Source organism: Papio anubis, chromosome 4, assembly GCF_008728515.1.
Source record: "Papio anubis isolate 15944 chromosome 4, Panubis1.0, whole genome shotgun sequence".
NCBI classification, from domain to species: Eukaryota; Metazoa; Chordata; class Mammalia; order Primates; family Cercopithecidae; genus Papio; species Papio anubis.
This window is the reverse complement of record NC_044979.1, coordinates 179,153,198-179,178,364: the sequence shown is the minus strand read 5'-3', so window position 1 is coordinate 179,178,364 and position 25,167 is coordinate 179,153,198. Positions and strand designations below refer to the sequence as shown.

The 25,167-nt window shown below is 55.0% G+C and overlaps 1 protein-coding gene across 1 annotated transcript; it reads right to left on the bottom strand.

Moving 5' to 3' along the window:
- Positions 1-438: 438 nt before the first annotated feature.
- On the bottom strand, positions 439-15,716 carry RRP1 (ribosomal RNA processing 1). The gene is made up of 13 exons (XM_021935454.2): positions 15,471-15,716; positions 13,798-13,880; positions 12,586-12,643; positions 11,908-11,993; positions 9,764-9,825; positions 7,151-7,280; positions 7,008-7,072; positions 6,592-6,785; positions 5,116-5,192; positions 3,891-3,988; positions 3,624-3,643; positions 2,142-2,255; positions 439-1,029 (listed from the first exon to the last, which is right to left on the bottom strand). The coding sequence occupies exons 1-13, from the start codon at positions 15,601-15,603 to the stop codon at positions 767-769; spliced, it is 1,383 nt and encodes a 460-aa protein (XP_021791146.2). The 5' UTR covers positions 15,604-15,716; the 3' UTR covers positions 439-766.
- Between the last annotated feature and the right edge of the window lie 9,451 nt (positions 15,717-25,167).

Sequence of the window (25,167 nt, the reverse complement as noted above, 5' to 3'; positions counted from 1 at the left end):
TATTGCCACAGTGGCGACCTGCCATCTCCCTCACAGGCTCCTGCAGGCGTGCAGGTGAGAGGGGCATGGAGGATGAGGAGCATGACCTGGTGGAGGGGATGGGGCGCGCGGCCTGCGGACCCATGGGTACCCAGGATGGTGGGTGCGCTCCTGCCTCCAGGGACGAGCCTCTTGCAGGAGCCAGGCCTTCCCATCACACACGCTCACCCCGGACAATCTGGGCCTTACTGGAGCTGAATTCACTGCACAACACGACCCCAGACTAGGGGGGAAGCAACAAAGCCCCGTCCAGACAGCCCTGTTAACAGCTGGGTGGCTCTGTCAAAGGAGAAATGTCTTACGAGACTTTTCCACAAACATGAATATAAACCACCACACTGCTCAGAGGCTGGCGGCTGCCACCTCCCACACGTCCGTAGGACACACCAGAAGCGACACTTCCCCGGCAAGGGCCGCGCACATTTTATTTTCTGAACCCCCCACAGCGGGTTCAGCCAGTCCTGCTGCAGGTGCAGTTTCAGTCTTCAGAGTTTGACCTTTTGACCCAAGGTCATCACAGCCACAGGCGGAGGCTCTGGGAAAAGGTCCAGCTCCTGGGATGCTGGCCCCTAATGACGGGCCCACCTCTCCAGTGCCGCCCTTCCCTCCTGCCTGGCACGGGAGTTCTGGAGCTGCGGTCCCCAGTCCAAGAACAGCCCAGTCAGCCTCATCCCTCGGTGCAAGGGCGGCCTGGCCTCCCTCCCTGCCTGTCCTGGGCCCGGCCACGTCACTCCCCGCGTTTCTTCTTCTTCTCCGGCTCCTGGACATTGGCTGCCTTTGCTTGGGCACCGGCCGGCTGCTGAGGTGTCCTCCTCCTCTGGCGAGCTCCTCTCTGGCCACGGCCCCCAGGCTGATCTCGGAGCAGGGCCCGCTCAGCTGTGCCTGGCTGCTCACCAGCCTCTGCCCGCGCCTTGGGGCCGGCCCCCACACCCCTCCTCCTGCTCCTCTTCCTCTCCATGCCCAGGCTCGGGGGCTCCTTCTCACCTTTCCCTGACAAAACAGCAAGACCCCATGAGCCAGAGAATGCCAGCATAGGCTCCTTCCACTCACTCCAACTCGGGCTGAGACGCCAGCACCACGGACCTGCGAGGACAACACGGCCACACCAGCCAGCCAGACGCATCCCGTGTACAGTGTGGGCGCCAAGCTCTACCCACACGGCTCAGGACCCCAGCGAGGGCTGACCTCGGAAGGACCAGCGTGAGGACAGGGTCGCGAGACCCAGGAGCAAAGGCACAGAGTAGGCAGGACTGGGCTCAAGGTAGAAGGGGAGGCGGAAGAAGGATGCTGGGCAGTGCCAGGCCCTGAACGCCAGGGCCGACAGTGTTCACAAAGCTTGCTGCACACAGAGCCGCACAGACGGTGTCTGGTACGGGTGCGGGAACCAGGCCAAGGGCCGGCTGCAGAGAGGAGGCCGCTGCCCCACGGGAAATGAGACGGACAGGCCTCAGTGGCACGGGGTCCAGGGAGGGGAAGCGGTGAATCCCTAGGCCCTAGGGCCGGTTTGGCATGGAGAGAGTAACAGGGAAGGCTTCCCAGTGTGGGGCAAAGCCACTGTCTCCCTCCTATGCACCCCATTCCTGCCATGGGCCCCGTGCCCTGCCCGGCACTGTGCTCAACCCCCTCCACTGCAGGTAGGCAGCTCCAGGCCCTGGGTTGCCCCTGATGAGGGCGACACATGCCAACCACACTTGTGTGGCCAGAGGCCCAAGAGGGAAGACAGCCCCTGAAATCAAGGACAGAAGTGGAGAGGCTCAGGAATCTCTGAGGGTGCGGGAGAGGAGGGGACGGGGCTTGGATCTAAGACAGAGGCATGGGAGGAGGCAGCCCAGCCAGGAGGATCGTCTCCACACCAGGAGGGAGGGCAGCGCACACAGCTGGGGGGAGCTGCAGACAAGGATGGCAGGTAGGGGTGGCGGGGAGAGGCCTACAGGAGGGATGCCGAGGACAGGGCATTTCTGGGACATGTGGTTAGCAGGCACCCAGGACGGAGGACTCGGCACTCATGCTTCAGGGGGAGACACTGCAGGTGACCCCCATCCCAGGGACAAGCAAACAGGTGAGGACGCCAGCTCCATGACTAACACACCAGCCAGTCCTACCTCTCTCGCGCTGCAACCTGAGCAGACGCTTCTGCTTCTTCGTCTTCTTCTGCCGCCTCCCTTCAAGCAGACGCCTGCAGGCCTTCTCTGGGATCTCGTCCTCAGGGAAGATGCCTGAGAACCAGGGCAGAAGTCAGGGGGCTCTGGGGGGATGGGGGCTTTTGGTTTGAGGCTCGCTGCTTCCAGCAGGCCCCAGCCAGCACCACCTCCCGACAACGTGTGTGAGAAAGTGCCCTGTTGTAATACCCAGGAGCAGCGTGTTCAGTGCCGCCACCACAGCTGAAATGAACCAGCTCAGACCCAAGTCCATTTGGAAAGGCCAGTTCCTTAGCATCTAGGACACAGGTAGAGTATCCACGAACCCACGTGCTTGGGACCAGCAGTGCTTTGGATGTCAGATTGTTTTGGAACGTCTGCTGTCATATTCACCAGCTCAACATCCCTAATCTGAAAATCCCAAATCCAAAACGTTCCAATGAGCATTTCCCTGGAGCTTCCTGTCAGCACTCAGTTTTGGACTTGGCAGCATTTTGGATTTGGGGTTTCAGATTAGAAACGCTCAACCTGTACACCAACGTCTACAGCCTAAAAATGTCTATGCTGGCGGCACAAGGGAACTTTGGGCATCAAAACCTGCCAGACACACACGAACCTCATGCACCTCACTGGTGCACGCTGTCCTAAAAACCCCACACTACCAGCCTGGCAACACAGCGGAACCGTCTCTACAAAAACTGAAACAATTAGCCAGCGTGTGGCATGCGCCTGTGGTCCCAGCGACTGGGAGGCTGAGGTTGGAGGATCGCTTGAGCCCAGATCCAGGCTGCAGTGAGCTGTAATCACACCACTGCTCTCCATCCTGGGCAACAGAGCGAGACAGTCTCAAAAACTAAAAAAAGAAAACAAACCCTGGACTACAACTCATGACACGCCGGCTGGTGGATGCAGCAGGTGTGGCGCTCGGAGAGACGAGCTTAACACCAGACAGGAAGTGCTGATTCTGGAGCTGGGGGGACACGCAGGCATCCCCTATAAAATCCTTCCAACTGAGCTGCAGCTCTGAAACTTTTCTTAAGGAAATACCGGGGGAAATGCTTACATCTCTAACCATCAACCCCCCTAGGAAACCCTCCTTTCGATAACCTATGCCAGTTCCATCCGCCACACGTTGCCAGGAACAGACGTGTGCTACACAACAGACCAGCAGCAGCACCGCGGTCAGTGCTTGGGAGCTCCTGCGGCCAGCACCGTCTCTCGGGCTCTGGGGGACTCCAATGGACACTCAAGTCTGAGAATCACTCAGCAAAACCCACAAAAACGAGGGCTGTGGAACCCTGAGCCCTGCCTCCCTGTCCCCCAGAAACACCACCAGGCCTCTCTGCAGAGACTCCACGTGCTATGAGGCCCCTGGAGGCAATCCACTCCCACAAGGACGGAGCTCCACCAAGGCGGTGCCACTGTCAGTGCCCGGCCGGTCCTCACCTCCTGCCAGGTCCTGCAGCCTGAAAGAGCAAGACAGACGCCCATTTACCATGGCTGTGGCCTCCGCAGGGGGAGGAAGCTCCAGCTAGAGGGGCTGCAGGGTCCTAGCCAGGGGAACCCCAGGGGTTGTGCAGGGGTCTCAGGGTCCTAGCGGGGACCATCCCAGGGGCTGCGGAAGGACCCAGGACAAGGCGAAGGCACCCAGATCTGAGGAGGAAAGGGTGAGTCCAAGGGCAGCAGGGCAGACGCAGCCCCTCAGACACTCACTTCCGGATCACTTTGTAGAGACGCTTCCTGTTCTGAGAAGGGGTGCTCTGGCGGCTGGCCATTTCAAACAGTCTGTTAGCAACTGCCTCGTAGTCAAACTGTTTCAAAAGACAGACGTCACTGAGCCAAGGTCAGTCACCCTCTGCCTGCTCCGAGAACGTGGAACCCCTGAGACCCAGAGGGCGCTTGGTTTTCACTTGCAGGTTCTTCACTCGGCTCACAGGAACACAGCCCACCCTCACTGAGGGTCCTGCAGCCCCGCCACTCTGCAGCACAGCGGGCACCACACATGCTGCGGACGCACTGTGGGGCACGCACTGCAGGGCACACTCTGCGAGATGCACACTGCGGGGCACACGCCCGCCAGGAGCCTGCCTGCAGCTTTACAACTCTAGGAGCCACACGCAGACAAGCACGAATAAAGTAAGTTAATTTGATCGATTATAACCCAAGATGGCCATATTTTATTAAGTCTGCAGATAATCATATTTAAAACTTTTTTTTTTGAGACGGAGTCTGGCTCTGTCGCCCAGGCTGGAGTGCGGTGGCGCGATCTCGGCTCACTGCAAGCTCCGCCTCCTGGGTTCCTGCCATTCTCCTGCCTCAGCCTCCCAAGTAGCTGGGACTACAGGCACCCGCCACCTCGCCCGGCTAGTTTTTTGTATTTTTAGTAGAGATGGGGTTTCACCGTGGTCTCGATCTCCTGACCTTGTGATCCGCCCGCCTCGGCCTCCCAAAGTGCTGGGATTACAGGCGTGAGCCACCGCGCCCGGCCTATATTTAAAACTTAAAACATTTCAGTTTCCAATTTGCCTGAAGTCAGACCCCACTGGCTGAGTGGACTCCTCGCTGGGACCCACAGGTCAGCCGCTTGGCACACACCATTTCATTCCAGCCCAGCACCCCAACGAGGGGGCCGCAGGAAATCTGGGGGGCTGCCCATGTGTGAGGCAAGAGGTCAGCGTGAGGCGAGGCCAGCCCTGGACAATGCAGGTCTGCCTCTGAGCCCACCATCCCAGGCCCCAGCCCCACTCTTAATGACCCCACTTGCCTGCAGGTAGGCAGGGTCGAAGCACCCATCCCTCCTTCAAAGCTAACCCGTCTGGGTGACTCTCCATGCTGACGGCTGCCATCCTCCCTCCTAACGCCCCCTTCCTCTTCCAGGGCCAGCGGCAGCAAAGCAGGGCAAAGGCTGAGGGCACAGCCACGAGCCCAGGGCACTCACCTGGAGGACAGGGCCACCACTGTCCCTGTCATCACCTGTCTGCTCACCAGCCTCAGGTTCAGCCCTGCAGACAGAGCCTGGAACAAAAGGGACCCCGTGAACTCAAAGACCTGTTCCCAACGTGTGCCGGCCCCAAACACCCAGGAACGGACAGCCCGCTCCACACCCTGGTCAGAGCGCGGGCACAGGCGGGAAGGCCCGCAGCCCAAGGCAGATACTAGGTGCCATGTGACCTCCAATCTCGTATGGACAGGACGAGAGGTGCCACCCCAGGCCTGGAAAGGAAAAAAGATGTCCCAGGGCACAGGTGCCTATACAGCCCTGAGTGGCTGACTACAAGCTGGCATCTCGGGCAACAAAGGCCATGTCAAAAGTTCCGGAAGTGAGGAGGGGTAGCTCAGTCCAGCCTCAAGGTGGCCTGGAACAGAAGCTGTGGGAGTTGGTGTTTCAGTCAGGCGCTCAAGCTAGGCTGGGCATTTGGGGCTTTGACGGCACTGTCTGCAGAAGAAAGATTTCTGGGCAACAGGCAGCTGTGGGGCAGCATGCGACAAGGGTCTGCTCTGGAGGTGGCAGCCAGGGGCCAGCAGCAGGCACTGGAGGACCTGCCAGGCGCCTCGGCTACTGAGGGAGAAGGGCAAGGCAGGGACCAGGGAGACGCGCATAGGGTGGCTGGGCCAAGTGCTGGGGTGGGGGTAGGGAGAGGGTCTTCTGATTAGTAAGCCAAGGGGCACAGCGGCCACAACACGGAGTCAGGGCACACGGGGGTCCTGGGCATGGTCAAAGACACACCCTCCACAACACCAGGATGCCACACTTACAGCTCAGACCACCCAGCAGACTCGGACAACGAGGGCAGCATCAAACCAGAAACGGGCCAGGCTGGACCCCACGGCTGCCCCCAGAGGCCTCTGGCAGGCAGTGAGGGGCGGGTCTACTCCCCAGCAGCCAGGTGCCCTGAGGTCTCAGGCCTGAACCCTGCCACGGTCAGTACGGACAGAGCTTGCTGTCCTCTGGGGAGACAGGCCGGGAACAAGGAACATGAGGAGCAAGTGGTTCACATCCCGTGCCACAGAGTGACGCTATGGGGAGGACTGCCTGCGGGGCTGGGAGAGGCCAGGAGGCTAAAAGAGTCCAGCCCCAGAGAGTGATGGGGGACAGACAGCGGGAGGCACAGGGAGACTCGGCACCAAGGCAGGAACGAGTCCAGGGGGCCAACTGAGCCAGAGGCGTGCTGGGTTAGCCCCGGGGTCTGGAGAGGGCACGGAGCACACCAGAGGCTGGGGGGCTTGAGGGGAAATGACACGTGTGCTTGGTGCCCACAGAGATCACTCTGGCTTCTATGCTGAGGATGGACTGTGGGGAGGGGCAGAGACAAGGGGACCAGGCGGAAGGTGGTGGGAGCAACCCAGCAGGAGACCACACTGGCTCGGCCCAGGACAGGCCCCAAGGAGGAGCCGGGCGTGCCGTGACCCTCACCTGCAGGCGGCTTTTCAGACCTCTTCTGGGACAGCGCATCTCCGCGCTCGCCGCCCTCGGAGGACTCCTCACTGTCCGACGCCGCCTCCTCATCCCGTGCGTCCAGTTCATTCAGGAGGTCTTCAATGGCAAGCGGGGCCTGCTCCACGATCGTCTCAAAGATGCCTCGAGTGATGTTGTTCAAAACCAGGGAACTGAGGGGCAGGGCAGAGGCCGGCGAGCAGGCCCGTTATGCTGGATTCCAAAGCAGAAGCCGCCGAAAGCCCTGCAGCCTCCCCTCCACCCCCGCCCACCCGCATGGCCAGCGGCCACTCTGCGACAGATTCTTCCCTGGAGGGAGCAGCCCCCCCAAAACGGCAGCCCCACGGAAGAACTCAGTGAAGGAGTCGCGTCCGACCAGGCCGCCCACCACTTACTCCTTGGTCCGGGCGGCGATTCTGCAGAAGGGGTCAATGAACTTGAGGTTCTGGTCTGCCGTAAGCTATGGGGAAAGCCAGCGGAGCTCAGTCCCTCGTCCACAAATGCCCAGCTCCACCGCCCCGTCGGAGCCCAGCCTCACCTCCTCAGCGCCCACTTTGGTCAGCTCCTCCAGGAAGATCTCAATGAAGTGGCTCTTCACCCCATGGGGGGCCTGGCTGCTGGGGTGCAGGATCTCGCTCGTCAGCAGCTCTAGCAGCTCCTCAATCTGTCTGAGGAAAGGAAAAGCAAATACGACAGGCAGCCTCGGCAAGCCCCAAGACAGCTGTGCCCCCACTCTCCGGCGGTTACAAGCTCGGATGGGAACCTAAGCGCAGGCAGGCGCCAATGTCTGCAAACAGGCCGGCCCAAAGTCCACGCAGGTGAAGATCAACGATCCTGGGGCTGTTCCAGCACAAAGCAGTCTTGCAATTAGGGAGTTAAGTGACCATCACCAGCACCAGAACATATGGCCTGAGTTTGCATGTCAGCTACAAAATGCAACACGTGTAAACATTCAGACAGGCCTTCCCTCTGTCCTCAAAACTGCTACCAGAGAGAAAGTCTTGGCTGAGACGAGACACCCTGCCTGGTGTTCCTCTCCACTGTCTCCACTGGGTACCGCTGGGGAAGACACGTCAGGACCGCACAGACACAGAAAGGAAAGTGGAGGCCCAGAAAGGGGCCGAGGACCATGAGCCACCTTCTGGCCTCCCGGGCCCTGCCGCATGGCGCGTTCCACCTGTGATGTGCACCAGAGCTCTCCCTGGCAGGTTGGTTTGATGGCATCACAGGCCCGGCTCCGAAGACTAGACGGCCCCAGAGAATAACCTGAAGCATCTAGACGCATCTGGACCTCCTGGGGTGCTCAGTAATGCAGCTGCCTAACTCGGATTTGTGAACTGTGTGATTTAGGAAGCTCCTCAGCAAGGCTGGAGAATTGCTGGTGATGGAAAGGAGAAGTGATGCTCTCTAAGGCTCAGGAAAAAGGAGACAGAGGCAAGAACCGGTGCTGAGACCAAGAGGAAGACACACAGGTGCAAGGGACCGACTTCCAGGCCAGTGACAATGCCATGGATATTAATGACAGCCTGGTTATGCCTGCAGGAGATCCAAGAGGGCAGGAAAAGTGGACCCCACTGTCAGCACTGGGACCCCGGGCACTGGGGGAAGCCACCACGGTCTTCCAAATGATTCCTGTACTGAATTCTCAGTTACAGGGAGAAAAAATACTCTTGTAGTAATAAGCCAAAAATAGTTAACAAAAGTAAAATCATCCCTTTACCATTTAATTCAGCTTAAGTCATGAGACCCCTATGGGGTAATGCACAATGCTAAGGCCTAGAATGAGTAAGAGACTCCCGGCATCAGAGTCCTGCCAGGGAACTCAAGAATGAAAATCCCTCCAAATCAGAGGCACCGCTGCCCTAACTGCAAAATCACCCACGCAACTCAAAGCTGGAGAAACTCAGGCAACCACAGTCCAATTCCTGCTGATTCTTGTTTTTAAAAAACAAAACAAAACCAAACCCAGAATCTCACTCTAGGCTACAGTGCGGTGGCTCAGTCATGGATCACTGCAGCCTCAAACTCCTGGGCTCAAGCAATCCCCTTGCCCCACCATAACTAGCCTGCTGATTCTTTTTTATGTATTTATCTAATTTTTGTATCATTAGTAGACACGGGGTTTCACTGTGGTGGCCAGGATGGTTTTGATCTCTTGACCTAGTGATCTGCCTGCCTCGGCCTCCCAAAGTGCTGGGATTACAGGTGTGAGCCACCACACCGGGCCAATTTACATATTTTTACAATTAGGAGCAATTAAAATTGCTTACAACTTTGGGAGGCCTAGGCAGGCAGACTGCTTGAGCCCAAGAGTTTGAGACCAGCCTGGGCAACAGGACAGAACTCGTCTGTACCAAACATACAAAAATTACGTGGGCCTGGTGATGCACATCTGCAGTCCCAGCCAGCTGGGCGGCTGAGGCAGGAGGATCACTTGAGCCCAGGAGGTCAAGGCTGTAGTTGAGCCAAGATCACGCCACTGCACTCCAGCCTCGGCAACAGTGAGACCTATTTCAAAAAAACAAAAAGCATTGCTAACGGAGCGGAACATGCCGTGTTTTTATAAGAAGCTCCTCAGCTGGACGCCCTTTCATTAAAAAACTCCCTCCTGACTCCCAGTGAGAACTGGCCTCCAAGCCTGAGGATAAATGGCATCATTTCCACAAATACACAAACTAATTTTTACTTTAAAAAAGATCTGGCCGGGCGCGGTGGCTCAAGCCTGTAATCCCAGCACTTTGGGAGGCCGAGACGGGCGGATCACGAGGTCAGGAGATCGAGACCATCCTGGCTAACACAATGAAACCCCGTCTCTACTAAAAAAATACAAAAAACTAGCCGGGCGAGGTGGCGGGCGCCTGTAGTCCCAGCTACTCGGGAGGCTGAGGCAGGAGAATGGCGGCAACCCGGGAGGCGGAGCTTGCAGTGAGCTGAGATCCGGCCACTGCACTCCAGCCTGGGTGACAGAGCGAGACTCGGCCTCAAAAAAAAAAAAAAAAAAAAAAAAAAAAAGATCTTATCTCTAAGCACGACCGGGGCATGCTTTAATGTAAAGGCTGACATCTCCTTATGACAAAGAATCAAACGACAAACACATGACTGTGGTCCCTGAGAGCAGCATCCCCCCACAGCAGGCCCGCTGCGCACCCACCTTTCTTCCCAGCCTCGCATCTTCAGAACCTTCAAGGACTCGTTCAGGACCATCCTCATGAGCTTAGACACAGAAGGAGGTTCATGTTAGCAGAAGCCCAGCCCTACTTCACCAGACCACCCTTCCCCATGTACCACCAGCCGCTGCAGGATAAAGCCACAGCCGCGGTCACCTCTGCTGGCCCCAGGCACACAGCCGGCCCCCAGAGCTGTTGACAGACAGACGCTGGAGGATACAACACCAAGCCCTCAGAATCCCGGGCTAAGAATGCGCCCCTCTCCCCAGCTCCAAGGCCCTAGCTGGCTGGAAGCAGGCGCATCGGGGGTGGGGGGGAACAGGGGACAGTCCTATGACTCCAGTCCATAAACCGGGGCTGAAACAGACAGTCCCTGATTCATAAGGGAGAACCAGGAAAGAGGCACAGCTACCCCCACGGGCAGTGGAGCCCTCTGAAACACGGCTGGTCCTCACCAGGCTCTCCCCAGTGGGAGAACACAGCTCACTTCCTCTGCAGTGCGCTACGCAGTGAGGGCGCTCCCAAGCCTCACCCGTGAATGAAGCTCCAGATCTGCCCCCCAATGCCATTTTCCTCATGGGACTCAACACCCTTCTGCAGTTGTCCCCACTTTAGGCTACTGACCCAGCACGCCTACACACCCACAGTGAGGCCTGAGCCGCAGTCAAGAGCAGCAGAGGACACGCAGACCCCCAGGAGCCCCGATGACAGAGCACAGCCCAGCAGCCAGGACACTGTTCTTGCAGACACGGGAGGCCTATCCCCCACGCCACCCTGCAGTGCCACCAAGGCCAGCCCTGATGCAAGGCTGTGCTGCCAGACTCAGTCACACAAGGGGCCCGGAAACGAGCCATGGAAAGCAGCAGAACGCACCCATCCAGCAGCTGCATCTCAGCAAACCAGTGGGGTGGCCTCCCTGCACAGCCCCGCTGTCCCTAAGAGTCTGCACTCTGTCGAGTGCATGGCCGGGCCCCTGGCCTGCCCTGGAGCCTCCTTCCTTCTTGAGCTCCAGGCTTTTCCCGCCCTGGTCCCCAATTCTAGAATCACTGGTATGTACACTGTCCGTACAATCCTGGCCCGAATCTGAGCTGGACACTGAAGCCAGAATGGCAGATCAACGTCTGTCCTCAGTGAGGCCCAGACATGGCCCCTTTCAGCATCCCCACTGGGTGACTGACTCCTACACAGTGACAATGTCTCTATGTCTCAGATCTGCTCTAAGGTTACAATGGCCACCACCTCAGTAATGAGACCTCACGGTTCAACAAGAGGGAAGGAGGGAAGGAGAGAAGCAGGTCCGGGCAGCAACACGCTGCACTTCTTTTTTTTTTTTTTTTTTGAGACGGAGTCTGGCTCTGTCACCCGGGCTGGAGTGCAGTGGCCGGATCTCAGCTCACTGCAAGCTCCGCCTCCCGGGTTTACGCCATTCTCCTGCCTCAGCCTCCCGAGTAGCTGGGACTACAGGCGCCCGCCGCCTCGCCCGGCTAGTTTTTTGTATTTTTTTAGTAGAGACGGGGTTTCACCGTGTTCGCCAGGATGGTCTCGATCTCCTGACCTCGTGATCCGCCCGTCTCGGCCTCCCAAAGTGCTGGGATTACAGGCTTGAGCCACCGCGCCCGGCCCACGCTGCACTTCTAAACCCATATTCCCCAGCATTCTCAGGGCAAATCAGCACCCTGAATGGGGATACAATGCGGGAGGAGGGAAAGGAAGTTCCGCACTGTGACCCAGCCATCCCAGCCTCGCAGGCTAGGCACTCCAGGGCTCACGCTAGGGCCCGACCGCAGCTCTGGAGTCTGCGCCTCCAAACTCACGGCCTCCTTGGCAAAGTAACAACGGTGTCACCATCGACTCTCCCCAGGAGGGCAATCGTCACTTTCCTTCTCTGAACCAAAAGTTTGTGTGGTTTGTGGGTCTGATTCCTTGCCCATTCAATGACCCTCAGAGACTGACAATGCTGCAGAGCCCTGGGCAAGGACCACCCAGAGCCTCGGCTCCACCTCCCACCCCGGCTTCAGGGTCGCACTGCCTCAGGTCGCCTCCCTGCCCAGGCGCTGCCTGTCTCTGCTCAGCCGGGCACTGAGACCCACGCTGCCCCCGCCCGCCGGCGCCCTGGCGGCTGCCTCACCATGTAGAACTTATCCAGGCGCAGCCTGTCAATGCCCGTCCACTCGCGATTCATGGTCTGCCAGAAGGCCTGAAGGAACAGGTGCTCTGGAGGAGGAATAAGCCAGAAGAGAACCACTGAGGAGCACGAAGCCACTCTGGGAAGTGAGGTGAGAACATGGAGGAACCTTTCTTTACATATTATAAATAATAAATAAAATGCTGATGCCCAGGCCCTACCCCTAGAACTGGGTTTTGCTGGACCAGGATCTGGACGTCAGAATTTTTAGAGGCTCCTCAAGTGAGTCCGACAGACAGGCAGGGCAAGAACTTCTCAACTCCGGTCACCAGAGAACAGAGGAGTTAGAAAATCAACTGCAGGAACCTCACGACCATCAGGTAGAATTCAGTCAAATCTCTTGATGACTTTACCCTGGCTTTTCATTTTATTTTTAAAATGTAAGATATTAGCCCATTAGACTCAAAATGAGTGTTTTGGGTAAATGAGCTAATCCATGTTGAACACTTACACCAGCATTTCACACATGCTAAGCACCCACAGACACCAGCTGGTGCGCTCTCGCTCTTAGGCATTCCTTACTCTGGATTTGAGAACACAAACCCTCCTGTGTCTGGTGGCTCTGATGCTCAGAGGTTCTGACGTCTACAAATGTACCCAACTATGGCAGAGCATACTCACGCGCCTCCGTGGTCTGAAAAGCATGAACGAGCTGGGAAATGGTCCTTCCTAATTCTTCCTGTGCAGGAAACAACAAAAACGCCCTCAGCCCCTAAAGCACCAGGCTCTCACAATGACACACACATAACCACCCACTCACTCACTCATCACAGAGAGTCGGCTTCCAGGGGGTCTCAGCTCAGTGGACTGGAGGTTTCACCCCTGCTGCAAAAGACCCCTCTACATCCGGGGTCAACAGCCTCTCACACAACCACGGCAGGCACTGCCCTCCTCACAGGGGCTGTGCTAAAGCCACAGAGTCATGGTTTAAGAGGGACGTGGGAGAGCAGAAGGGGGCCCTGGGACTCACAGCCCCCTAACCATCAGGAGGAGGAGGGCTGCGAGACCCCATAGATCATTCGCTATCTGCCTACATCACTGCGCCACGCATCGCCCAGGGCACTTGCTAAGAGACATTTCATAGCCTCCCCTTGAATTTAACTAAGTATCCTCACCACCCATGAGATTCTGAAGGAGAGCACAAAATTCACAATTTGAGAAACAATGTTTGAAAAAGGCTAGCAGGAGAAGTCCTTGTCTCAGGAGACTTGAATTCTGCCCCTTGGTTTCCACTATTTCAGCACTTGTTTGCAACCCAGGACAAACACAAAACCCAGTTTTCACCCATATGCCAGTGCGGCTATGGTGCACGACTCAGTCAATCACATCAACGACCTCAGCAAGTGTAAGACTCACCGAACCAAAGGCCCACACCCACCAGCCATGCAGAACCAAGCATCAAGGCTACACGACCTCCCCACGGTCTCTGGCCATATCAAAACTGGGTGGACTAGGCCGGGCGCGGTGGCTCACACCTGTAATCCCAGCACTTTGGGAGGCCGAGGTGGATGGATCACGAGGTCAGGAGTTCAAGACCAGCCTGGCCAACATGATGAAACTCCGCCTCTACTAAAAATACAAAAAATTAACAGGGCGTGGTGGCGGGCACCTGTAATCCCAGCTACTCGGGAGGCTGAGGCAGGAGAACCGCTTGAAACTGGAAGGCGGAGGTTGCAGTGAGCTGAGATTGCACCAGTGCACTCCAGCCTGGGCAACAAGAGCGAAACTCCGTCTTAAAAAAAAAAAAAAGAAAAAAAAATAACTGGGTCGACCAGATGCCCATCCATCCTCCCCTGCTGCTTCTGCACCTTCTCTGCTGCTCACTCTACTCACCTGGAGGAGCGGCTTGTCCTGCATCCACATGCAATAGAACAGTCCTTTCCACACCTTCAGCAGCTCGTCGTGAGTAAAACCACCTGCAGCAAAACAGCAACATTTGGATCAAATGAACCCCGCACCTTCGAGTGCCAGGAAGGAAGCCACAGAAACGTGACTGCCTGAATGAGACCAAAGTCCCACTCACTGTAAAGGCAACTGGGGGGCAAAATCTGGCCCACCCCTTCAAACAATCCTTCTAACCCAGAACCTGCTGTGCCTGTGGCTGTGCGGCTCCTCCAGGTAACTGCCACTTCGTGCACTCAGTAAAACTGAGAATCTACAAGGTACCAGGCACCATACTCCATTTTGGAAATTCAAAACTGCGAACCTCGACTGTTTCCTAAGCTGATCAGTGGCCACACAGGTTAATCTGTTGGCGATAATTCATCCAGCATTATACTGAGTGTTTCTGCACTTTTCTGTAATATATCTCAAATATTAAAAAGAAGAAAGTGAACTCAGGCATTCAGACTAGCCAGGGAGAGAAACAGAAATTACTCAGGCCAGGTGCAGTGGCTCATGCCTGTACTCCCAACACTTTGGAATTGAGTGCTGAGGCGGGATCACTTGAAGCCAGGAGTTCAAGACCTGCCTGGGCAACACAGGAATACCCCAATTTGTACAAAAAATACTAAATTTAGCTGGCCTGGTGGCACAGCGCCCCCCGTAGTCCCAGTTACTGGGGAGGCTGAGATGGGAGGCTCACTGGAGCCTGGGAGGTAGAGGCTGCAGTGAGCCATAATGGTGCCAATGCACTCCTCCACCCTGGATGACAGTGAGGTCTGTCTCACTCAGAAAAATTTTTAAAAAAGTTTAATTTAAAACATTACTCAGTTGACATTCACTTAAGTCCTATGTCTGGCAAGCTGTTCCTGTAGCAGTGGTTCTCAAGCTGAGTGTGGGGAGCGGTATCACTCGAACAGCTTCATAAAGCACATGCTAGACCTGATTTGGCGGGGCTGGGACCCTACAACTTGCATTTCTTTCTTTTCTTTTGTAATGAAAATGCAGTCTTGCTCTGTTGCCCAGGCTGGATTCCTGGCTCCTGTGATCCTCCCACCTCGGCATCCCGAGTAGCTGGGATTACTGGCTTGGGCCACTGCGCACGGCATAGAATCTGCATTTCTAACACATGTCCAGGGGATGCTACTGCTGATGGGGGACCACGCTCGGAGAACCACCAGGTACCACGAACAAGAAGTAGATTCTCGGCCCTCAGAGAGATACCCTGAGTGGAAATCGGAAAACAATCCAATAATTACGCAAACAGAAAACTGCTAACAGTGGGAAATGCTGCCACGAGCGAAAAATACTGGGTGCCTAAACAGCAGGGCAGCAGGAGTACATGGTCTACTTGAGGGAGGGGACGTCTGAGCTAGGAAAGGAGTTAGGGGGCTGGGAAGGCGCGTCCTCGCAGAGGGACCAGAAGTCACCGCACCACGAGGGAAAGCGGCCACGGGGACCGCGGACCAGTAGCAGCAGGAACAGGCCCGTGGGCCCCGCCTGCCTGGCCCGGCCACGTGGAGGTTCCATAGGACTCCGAGGGTCCCCAGCCCTGGCCGCCGCCGCCCACACCCGCCCCAGCCCAGCCGGCCCCCGAGACGCCAGCCGCCCACACCCCCACCAACCTGCGGCCCGCTGAGTCCTGGCGACGATGTATTTCCGGAGCTTCCTCACCGCCCGGTCCCGGGTCACCTGCTCATTCCCCGCCAGACGCTGAGCCAGCTGGATTTCAGGTGGGAGCTGCAAGCGCGAAACCATGACGGCGGCGGCCGCCGAGACGCCCCTGTCTCGGGGTCTCCTGGTATCCAGCACACGGAGCACGCGCCGCCCTCGCCCGCCTCCTCCTGGCCCCGGCGCGCGGCGTGACGTCACAGCCCGCGACACCGCCCAGGCTCACGTCACCGCCGCGCAGTGGCCGAGCTGCGCAACTGCAGCCCCCGGAGGCCTGAGACTGCCGAGGGGGCGCGCGCTCCCTGCCTGTGCGCACGCGCGGAGCCGTAGAGCGCGCGCCTGCGCCTGCGCCTGGCTGGGGCTGCGGTTGGCCGGGGTTGTGAGGCAAAGATCTGTTGTTTTTTAATCTTATTTTATTCATAAGCCCACTTGTATTTTTTTCCTGAGACAGGGTCTCGCTCTGTCGCCCAGGCTGGAGTGCAGTGGCGCGATCTCGGCTCACGACAGCCTCTGCCTCGCGGGCTCCAGGGATCCTCCAGCCTCAGCCTCCGGTGGAGCTGGGACCACAGGCGCCACCACTCTCGGCTTGAAACTTTATTTTTAAACCCAGGGGGTGGCTGGATTTGGCCTAGGACCATAGTTTGCCATCCCCTGAAGCAGAAGAATGTTATTTAATTTTAGAAATAACTGTTGAATTCTTTGGTAAAGGTGACGTGTCATGATGTCTGCAGTTCATTCTGCAAAAAAGTAAATCACTACACGCACATATGTGTGTGCAGATAAGCAAACAAGGCAAACTGTTAACAATCGTGGAGTCTACAGGCAGGAATACAGGTCTTTTCCAGCACAGAATTTTGTTTCTGTGCTGGAAAATATATATTGGCCTGGACAACATGGCGAAACCCTGTCTCTCCAATAAAAATACAAAAAGTAGCCGAGTTTGGTGGGTGTGTGCCTGTAGTCCCAGCTACTGGGTGGAGGGGATGGGGACTGAGGTGGGAGGATTGCTTTAGGCCGGGAGCTCCAGGCTGCAGTGAGCTGAGATCATGCCATTGCACTCTAGCCTAAGCAACAGGGCAAGACCTTGTCTCCCACCTGAAAAAAAGAAAATATATACTGTGCGACATACAAGGAACACGTGTCCATTCCCTGTGGCTTTAAATGACAGAAGTTTATTCTCTCACAGCTCTGGAGGCCAGAAGGCCGAGACCAAGGTGTCCACAGAAACACGTTCCCTCTGAAGGCTCCAGGGGTGGGTCCTTCCTGCTGCCTCCAGCTTCTGGTGGTCCCAGTGCTCCCCGGCCTCATCTCCCCAGACTCTGTCTCCATCTTCTCGTGGCCGCCTCCCTGTGTCTGTCTTCACAACAGTTCTTCCCCTCTCTGTGGCCTCTCCTTTTTTTCCTTTGTTGTTGTTGTTGTTGGGACAGTTTCGCTCTGTTGCCCAGGCTGGAGTGCAGTGGCATGATCTCGGCTCACTGCAACCTTCACCTCCAGGATTCAAGCAATTTCTGGCTGATTTTTGTCATTTTAGTAGAGATGGGGTTTTACCATGTTGCCCAGGCTGATCTCGAACTGCTGACCTCATGTGATCTGCCTGCCTCGGCCTCCCCAAAGTGCTGGGATTACAGGCATGAGCAACCACGCCTGGCCAGCCTCTCCTCTTCTTATGAGGACGCCAGTCAGTGGACTTAGGTCTGCCTTAATCTAGCATGACCTCATGTTAACTAACCATGTCTGGAAAGACCCCTTTTCCAAATTAACGCCACATTCTGAGGTTCCAGTGGACATGACTTTCTGGGGGACAAGCACGAAAGAGAAGAGGCCCTGCACTCACACAGTGAGTATGTCTCGCACACAGCGGGTATGTCACACACAGTGGGTATGTCACACGCACAGTGGGCATGTCGCGCGCACAGTGGGTATATCTCACGCACAGTGGGTATGTCGCGCACACAGTGGGTATGTCACACACAGTGGGTACGTCACACACAGTGGATATGTCTCGCACACAGCGGGTATGTCACGCACAGTGGGTATGTCCCACGCACAGTGGGCATGTCGCGCGCACAGTGGGTATATCTCGCGCGCAGTGGGTATGTCGCGCACACAGTGGGTATGTCACACGCACAGTGGGCATGTCGCGCGCACAGTGGGTATATCTCGCGCGCAGTGGGTATGTCACACACACAGTGGGTATGTCACACACAGCGGATATGTCTCGCACACAGCGGGTACGTCACGCACAGTGGGTATGTCACACGCACAGTGGATATGTCACGCGCACAGCGGGCATGTCGCGCACAGCGTGTATATCTCGCACACAGTGGGTATGTCGCACGCACACAGTGGGTGTCAGGTGCACAGTGGGTATGTCTTGCGCACAGTGGGTATGTCACGCACACACAGTGGGTATGTCACGCACACAGCGGGTATGTCACGCGCACAGCGGGTATGTTGCGTGCACAGCGGGTATGTCACGTGCACAGTGGGTGTCAGGTGCACAGTGGGTATGTCACACGCACAGTGGGTATGTCGCGCGCACACAGCGGGTATGTCACACACAGTGGTTATGTCACGCGCACAGTGGTTATGTCACGCGCACAGTGGGCATGTCGCACACAGCAGGTATGTCGCGCACAGCGTGTATATCTCGCACGCAGTGGGTATATCGCACGCACACAGTGGGTATGACTCGCACACGGTATATCGCATGCACACAGTGGGTGTCAGGTGCACAGTGGGTATGTCTCGCGCACAGTGGGTATGTCACACGCACACAGCGGGTATGTCGCGCGCACAGCGGGTATGTCACGCGCACAGCGGGTGTCAGGTGCACAGTGGGTGTGTCACACGCACAGTGGGTATGTCACGCACACACAGTGGGTATGTCACGCACACAGCGGGTATGTCGCGCGCACAGCGGGTATGTCGCGTGCACAGCGGGTATGTCACGTGCACAGTGGGTGTCAGGTGCACAGTAGGTGTGTCACACGCACAGTGGGTATGTCACGCGCACACAGCGGGTATGTCACGCGCACAGTGGGTGTCAGGTGCACAGTGGGTATGTCACACGCACGGTGGGTATGTCACACGCACAGTGGGTATGTTGCGCGCACACAGTGGGTATGTCACACGCACAGTGGGTATGCTGCGTGCACAGTGGGTATGTCACGCGCACAGTGGGTATGTTGCACGCACAGTGGGTATGTCACGCGCACAGTGGGTGTCAGGTGGTCAGGTGCACAGTGGGTATGTCGCGCACACAGTGGGTATGTCGCGCACACAGTGGGTATGTCGCGCACAGCGGGTATGTCACACGCACAGTGGGTATGTCGCGCACACAGTGGGTATGTTGCGCACACAGTGGGTATGTCACGCACACAGTGGGTATGTTGCGCACACACAGTGGGTATGTCGCACACACAGTGGGTATGTCACGCGCACAGTGGGTGTCAGGTGGTCAGGTGCACAGTGGGTACGTCTCGCGCACAGTGGATATATCTTGCACACAGTGGGTATGTCACACGCACAGTGGGTATGTCACACGCACAGTGGGTATGTCAGGTGCACAGCGGGTATGTCACACCCCGCTGCTGAGAACACGGTGAGAGGGACTAAGCTGTACTAGGAGGGTGAAGTTGTTCATTGGAGAGCGCACCTTCACACCAGGCTCGAGATGCCAGGCTTCAGACAGAAAAGACACGGCAGGTGGTCTCTAAAAATATGGAAGACTAAGATTTGGAAATAGAGTAAAGTGACTTCAAAAATCTCTTCTTGGGCTGGGCGCGGTGGCTCATGCCTATAATCCCAGCTACTCGGGAGGCTGAGGCAGGAGAATGGCGTGAACCCGGGAAGCAGAGCTTGCAGTGAGCCGAGATCGCGTCACTGCACTCCAGCCTGGGTGACAGAGCGAGACTCCGTCTCAAAAGAAAAAAAAAAAATAGCCAGGCGCGGTGGCTCACGCCTGTAATCCCAACACTTTGGGAGGCCGAGGCGGGCAGATCACGAGGTCAGGAGATCGAGACCATCCTGGCTAATGCAGTGAAACCCCGTCTATACTAAAAATACAAAAAAATAGGCGGTTGTGGTAGCAGGTGCTTGTGGTCCCAGCTACTCAGGAGGCTGAGGCAGGAGAATGGCATGAACCCAGGACATGGAGCTTGCGGTGAGCTGAGATCTGGCCACTGCACTCCAGCCTGGGCGACAGAGTGAGACTCCATCTCAAAAATACAATACAATACAATACAATACAACACAACACAACACAAGACAAGACAACACAAGACAAGACAAGACAAGACAATACAATACAATACAATACAATACAATACAATACAATACAGAAAATAAAATAAATAAAATAAAATAAAATAAGATAATTAGCCAGGCATGGTGGCGGGTGCTTGTAGTCCCAGCTACTCGGGAGGCTGAGGCAGGAGAATGGCGTGAACCCAGGAGGCAGCACTTGCAGTGAGTTAAGATCGTGCCACTGCACTGCAGCCTGGGCAACAGAGCGAGACTCTGTCTCAAAAAAATATATATATCTTCTCCTGGCATGACCTTTGAAGGCAGAAACAAAAACACTCTCCGATGTAAGCACCCCCCCCCCGACTTTTTTTTTGAGACAGTCTTGCTCTGTCACCCAGGCTGAAGTGCAGTAGCACGATCTCAGCTCACTGCAACCTCCACCTCCCGGGTTCAAGTGTCTCCTGCCTTGGCCTCCCGAGTAGCTGTGACTACAGGTGCCCACCACCACACCTGGCTAATTTTTGCATTTCCAGTAGAGACAGGGTTTTGCCATGTTGCCAGGGCTGGTCTTGAACTCCTGACCTCAAGTGATCAGCCCACCTCAGCCTCCCACAGTGCTGGGATTACAGGCATGAGCCACCGCGCCTGGCCACAGTATAACCCATTTCTGACTGAAAGTCACACTAGGGCTCAACCTGAAGAAAAACTAAGTTTAAACCTCTTTTTCACTGTATTTTCTCTTTTTCCCCTGGGGTAGAGGTGGAAACAAGAAAACATGACCTAGTTTTTAATGAATATTAAAGACCATAATTTCAAATTTTTAAATGGCCTGAAATGTCTCACTACTGTATTTTATTTTTTTTAATTTTTAAAAATATTTGTAAGAGGCCGGGTGCGGTGGCTCAAGCCTGTAATCCCAGCACTTTGGGAGGCCGAGATGGGTGGATCACGAGGTCAGGAGATCGAGACCATCCTGGCTAACACGGTGAAACCCCGTCTCTACTAAAAATGCAAAAAATTAGCCGGGCGAGGCGGCGGGCGCCTGTAGTCCCAACTACTCGGGAGGCTGAGGCAGGAGAATGGCGTGAACCCGGGAGGCGGAGCTTGCAGTGAGCTGAGATCCGGCCACTGCACTCCAGCCTGGGCTACAGAGCAAGACTCCGTCTCAAAAAAAAAAAAAAAATATTTTTAAGAGACAGGGTCTCATTCTGTCTCCCAGGCTGGAGTGCAGTGTTGCAATCACAGCTCACTGCAGCCTCGACCTCCAGGGCTCAAGTGATCCTCCCACCCCAGCCTTCTGAATAGCTGGGACCACAGGTGTGCATCACTTCAGCTGGCTAATTTTTTATTTCTGTAGAGAGAGATATATAAAGGGGAGTTTATTAACTATTAACTATTAACTCACATGATCACAAGGTCCCACAGTAGGCTGTTTGCAAACTGAGGAGCAAGGAGAACCAGTCTGAGTCCCAAAACTGAAGAACGTAAAGAGTCTGATGTTCCAGGGCAGGAAGCATCCACACGGGAGAAAGATGTAGGCTGGGAGGCTAGGCCGGTCTCATCTTTTTACATTTTTCTGCCTGCTTTATATTCCAGCCATGCTGGCAGCTGATTAGATGGTGCCCACCCAGATTGAGGGTGGGTCCGCCTTCCCCAGTCCACTGACTCCAGTGCTGATCTCCTTTGGCAACACGCTCACAGACACACCCGGCATCAGTACTTTGGGACACTCAGTATTAATCATCACAGATGGGGTCTCATTACTTTGCCCAGTCTGGTCTTGAACTCCTGGGCTCAAGTGACCCTCTCACCTTGGTCCCCCAAAGTGCTGGGATTACAGGCATGAGCCACCGTGCCTGGCCACCACTATTCATTTTCCTGATTGGTGATATGCTCTCGAGAATTATCAATCAAGGGCTTAGCCTCAGGTTTATCTACTGTGGGTTAAACAATGCATGAACATGTTCAGAGGTGTTTGAACCAGAGCGACTCCATCTTGAATAGGAGCTGGGTAAAATGAGGCTGAGACCTACTGGGCTGCATTCCCAGACGGCTGAGGCCTTCTTAGTCACAGGATGAGATAGGAGGTCCGTATAAACTACAGGCCATAAAGACCTTGCTGATAAAACAGTTTGCAGTAAAGGAGCCAGCTAAAACCCACCAAAACCAAAATGGCCATGAGAGTGACCTCTGGGTCATCCTCACTGCTACACTCTCACCAGCGCCATGACAGTTTACAAATGCCATGGCAACATCAGGAGGTTACCCTATATGGTCTAAACAGGGGAGGTGTGAATAATCCACCCCTTGTTTAGAATATCATCAAGAAATAATCATAAAAATGGGCAACCAGCAGCCCTCAGGGCTGCTCTATGGAATAGCCATTCTCTTATTCCTCTACTTTCTTAATAAACTTGCTTTCACTTTACTCTGTGGACTTGCCCTGAATTCTTTCTTGCGAGAGATCCAAGAACCCTTTCTTGGGGTCCGGATCGGGACCCCTTTCCTGTAACAGTGTCAAGCAGGCCATGCTCTTAGAAGCTCATCCAGTTTCTGGTCTGGTCCTGCTTAGTCATCCTACGGCGGGACTTAGTCACACAGGGAGGTGTTGGGCACCACATCGCTATGACACAGCCCACAGCGCACTGCACACCCACCGCTGACTGATCTGTCCGTCCGGGTGGTGCCCATGCAGGATGAGTTTGATGCGACTCCTGCCACCATCTCGCTCTTGTGTGTTTCGAATGCTGCTGACGACATGGGTTCTGAGCAGTTTTCCTTGTATTGCCCAACAGGCAAGTGCCCCGTGGGCCTCCCTCCCCGGCTCACTGGTTGTTTCCCTCTTTTTCTTCTTTTTTTCTCTTTTTTTTTTTTTTGAGACGGAATCTCACTCTGTCACCCAGGCTGGAGTGTAGTGGCGCGATCTCGGCTCACTGCAAGCTCCACCTCCCAGGTTCATGCCATTCTCTTGCCTCAGCCTCCTGAATAGCTGGGACTACAGGTGCCCACCAGCATGCCTGGCTAATTTTTTTTGTATTTTTAGTAGAGACGGGGTTTCACCGTGTTAGCCAGGATGGTCTTGATCTCCTGACCTCATGATTCGCCCGTCTCAGCCTCCCAAAGTGCTGGGATTATAGGCTTGAGCCACCGCGCCTGGTCTTCCCTCTTTTTCTTTCTTTTCTCCCCATACTTGCATACTTGCAGTAGGGGCTCCTTAACAGCAAACATAGACGTATGAGAGGGATGTGTGAGTAAGGCGCACAGCCAGATGCAAGGGTGAATAGTTCATGCCCGGTCTCAGGCCTTTTTCCTTGGAAGCCACTGGCTTTTGTGAAATCCTCAAATAGAAATGAGAGAGTACTGGAATTCACGTTGCATGTTGCAACCTGAGTAGAAGTTTGCAGGGTTTTGGATCTATCAGCAGCTTTTGGAAGAAGGTGGGGCTTGCAGTGGGAAAGAAAGGCAGCTGAAACACAAGCTCAGCAAACAGGGAGGACCTGAGGCCCGCTGGGACATCCTGCAACAGAGGGGTTTTGACTTCAGCGCACCGTGTCAGCAGTTTTCGCACCAGGCAGAGCTCCCCGCAGCACCGCCTACAGGTTCATGAACAGGGGGCTGGGACGGGGCCCGCAGGCCCCATCACCTATTGCTTGGGCTGAGACCCTCTGATGTCTAGAATTTAATTAACAACAAATTCCCATGAAACTCTTGCATAATGGAAACACAAACAACTAATTGGAACCAGGAACAGGTGTATGAGTCACCTGCTTACGAGTGTTAACAGGAAGCCCAAAAAAATCCCCAAGAAACCTGGATCCGCATGCTGAGGAAGAAGGCACACAGAAGAAAAGTCAAGCAAGTGAGAGTCTGAAATAGTTTAAGTTTCAAACTTTGATCCTTCTGAATGCAGATTTCAAATGTGAGTGATGTTCAAAGTCTCTGAGGTGCCCTCAGGTCTTGTCATCCTTCATCCTTTCTTCCTTGTTGAAGTTCTTCCTTCTGAGGTAGGATTGGCGTAGAGACTGTGCGTGGGCTAAAGCTGAGGACAGCAGGATATTCCACGTTGCCTTGGGAGTGCTGCTTTTGACCTTCGTTAAGTTTGTTTTGTTTGTTTTGTTTGTTTGAAACGGAGTTTCGCTTCTGTCGCCCAGGCTGGAGTACAATGGCACAATCTCAGCTCACTGCAACCGCCTCCCAGGTTCATGTGATTCTCCTGCCTCAGCCTCCCAAGTAGCTGGGATTACAGGCACCTGACACCATGCTCAGCTAATTTTTTTTTTTTTTTTTTTGTATTTTTAGTAGAGACGGGTTTCCATCATGTTGGCCAGGCCAGTCTCGAACTCCTGACCTCAGGTGATCCATCCGCTTTGGCCTCCCAAAGTGCTGGGATTACAGGTGTGAGCCACCATGCCCGGCCAACAAGCAGGTTTTTAAAGGCAAAAGGGGGATAAGGAGCAGGCTGATGCAAAGTTGTCTATCAGGAATTCTCATTGGTTTACAGAAATAATATTGATTAGTGATTGGCTATACATTGTATGGATTACAGTGTCCTGTGTGCAGCATCATTAGGTTCACTTCAAGCTACTTGTGGTGAGAGGAACTAGTTTCCAGAGATGGCGACACAGGTCTAGGAGAAACAGCATGTGATTGCTGTCTTATTTTAATATCTCTCAGGGCTTGACAACTTAAAAGGGTTTGCTTTCGGCCAGGCGTGTTGGCTCACGCCTGTAATCCCAGCACCTTGGGAGGCCAAGGTGGGTAGATCACAAAGTCAGGAGTTCGAGACCAGCCTGGCCAACACCAACATGGTGAAAACCTGTCTCTACTAAAAATACAAAAATTAGCTGGATGTGGTGGCAGGCGCCTGTAATCCCAGCTACTCGGGAGGCTGAGGCAGGAGAATTGCTTGAATGCAGGAGGCGGAAGCTGCAGTGAGCCGAGATCTTGCCATTGCATTCCACCCTGGGCGACAAGAGCGAAACTCCATCTCAACAACAACAAAAAAAAAAAAAAAAGAAGAAGAAGAAGAAGGCTGGGCGCCGTGGCTCATGCCTGTAATCCCAGCACTTTGGGAGGCCAAGGCAGGCAGATCATGAGGTCAGGAGATCAAGACCATCCTGGTTAACATGGTGAAACCTCGTCTCTATTAAAAACACAAAAAAATAGCCAGGCGTGGTGGTGGGCCCCTGTAGTGCCAGCTACTTGGGAGGCTGAGGCTGGAGAATGGCGTGAACCCGGGAGGCAGAGCTTGCAGTGAGCCACGATCGCACCACTGCACTCCAGCCTGGGTGACACAGCGAGACCCTGTCTTTAAAAAAAAAAAAAAAAAAGAGTTCACTTTTCTCAGATAAGAAATATTCATATTTTTTTTCTTTTTCATTCTCTAAGTGGGGAGACAAGGTA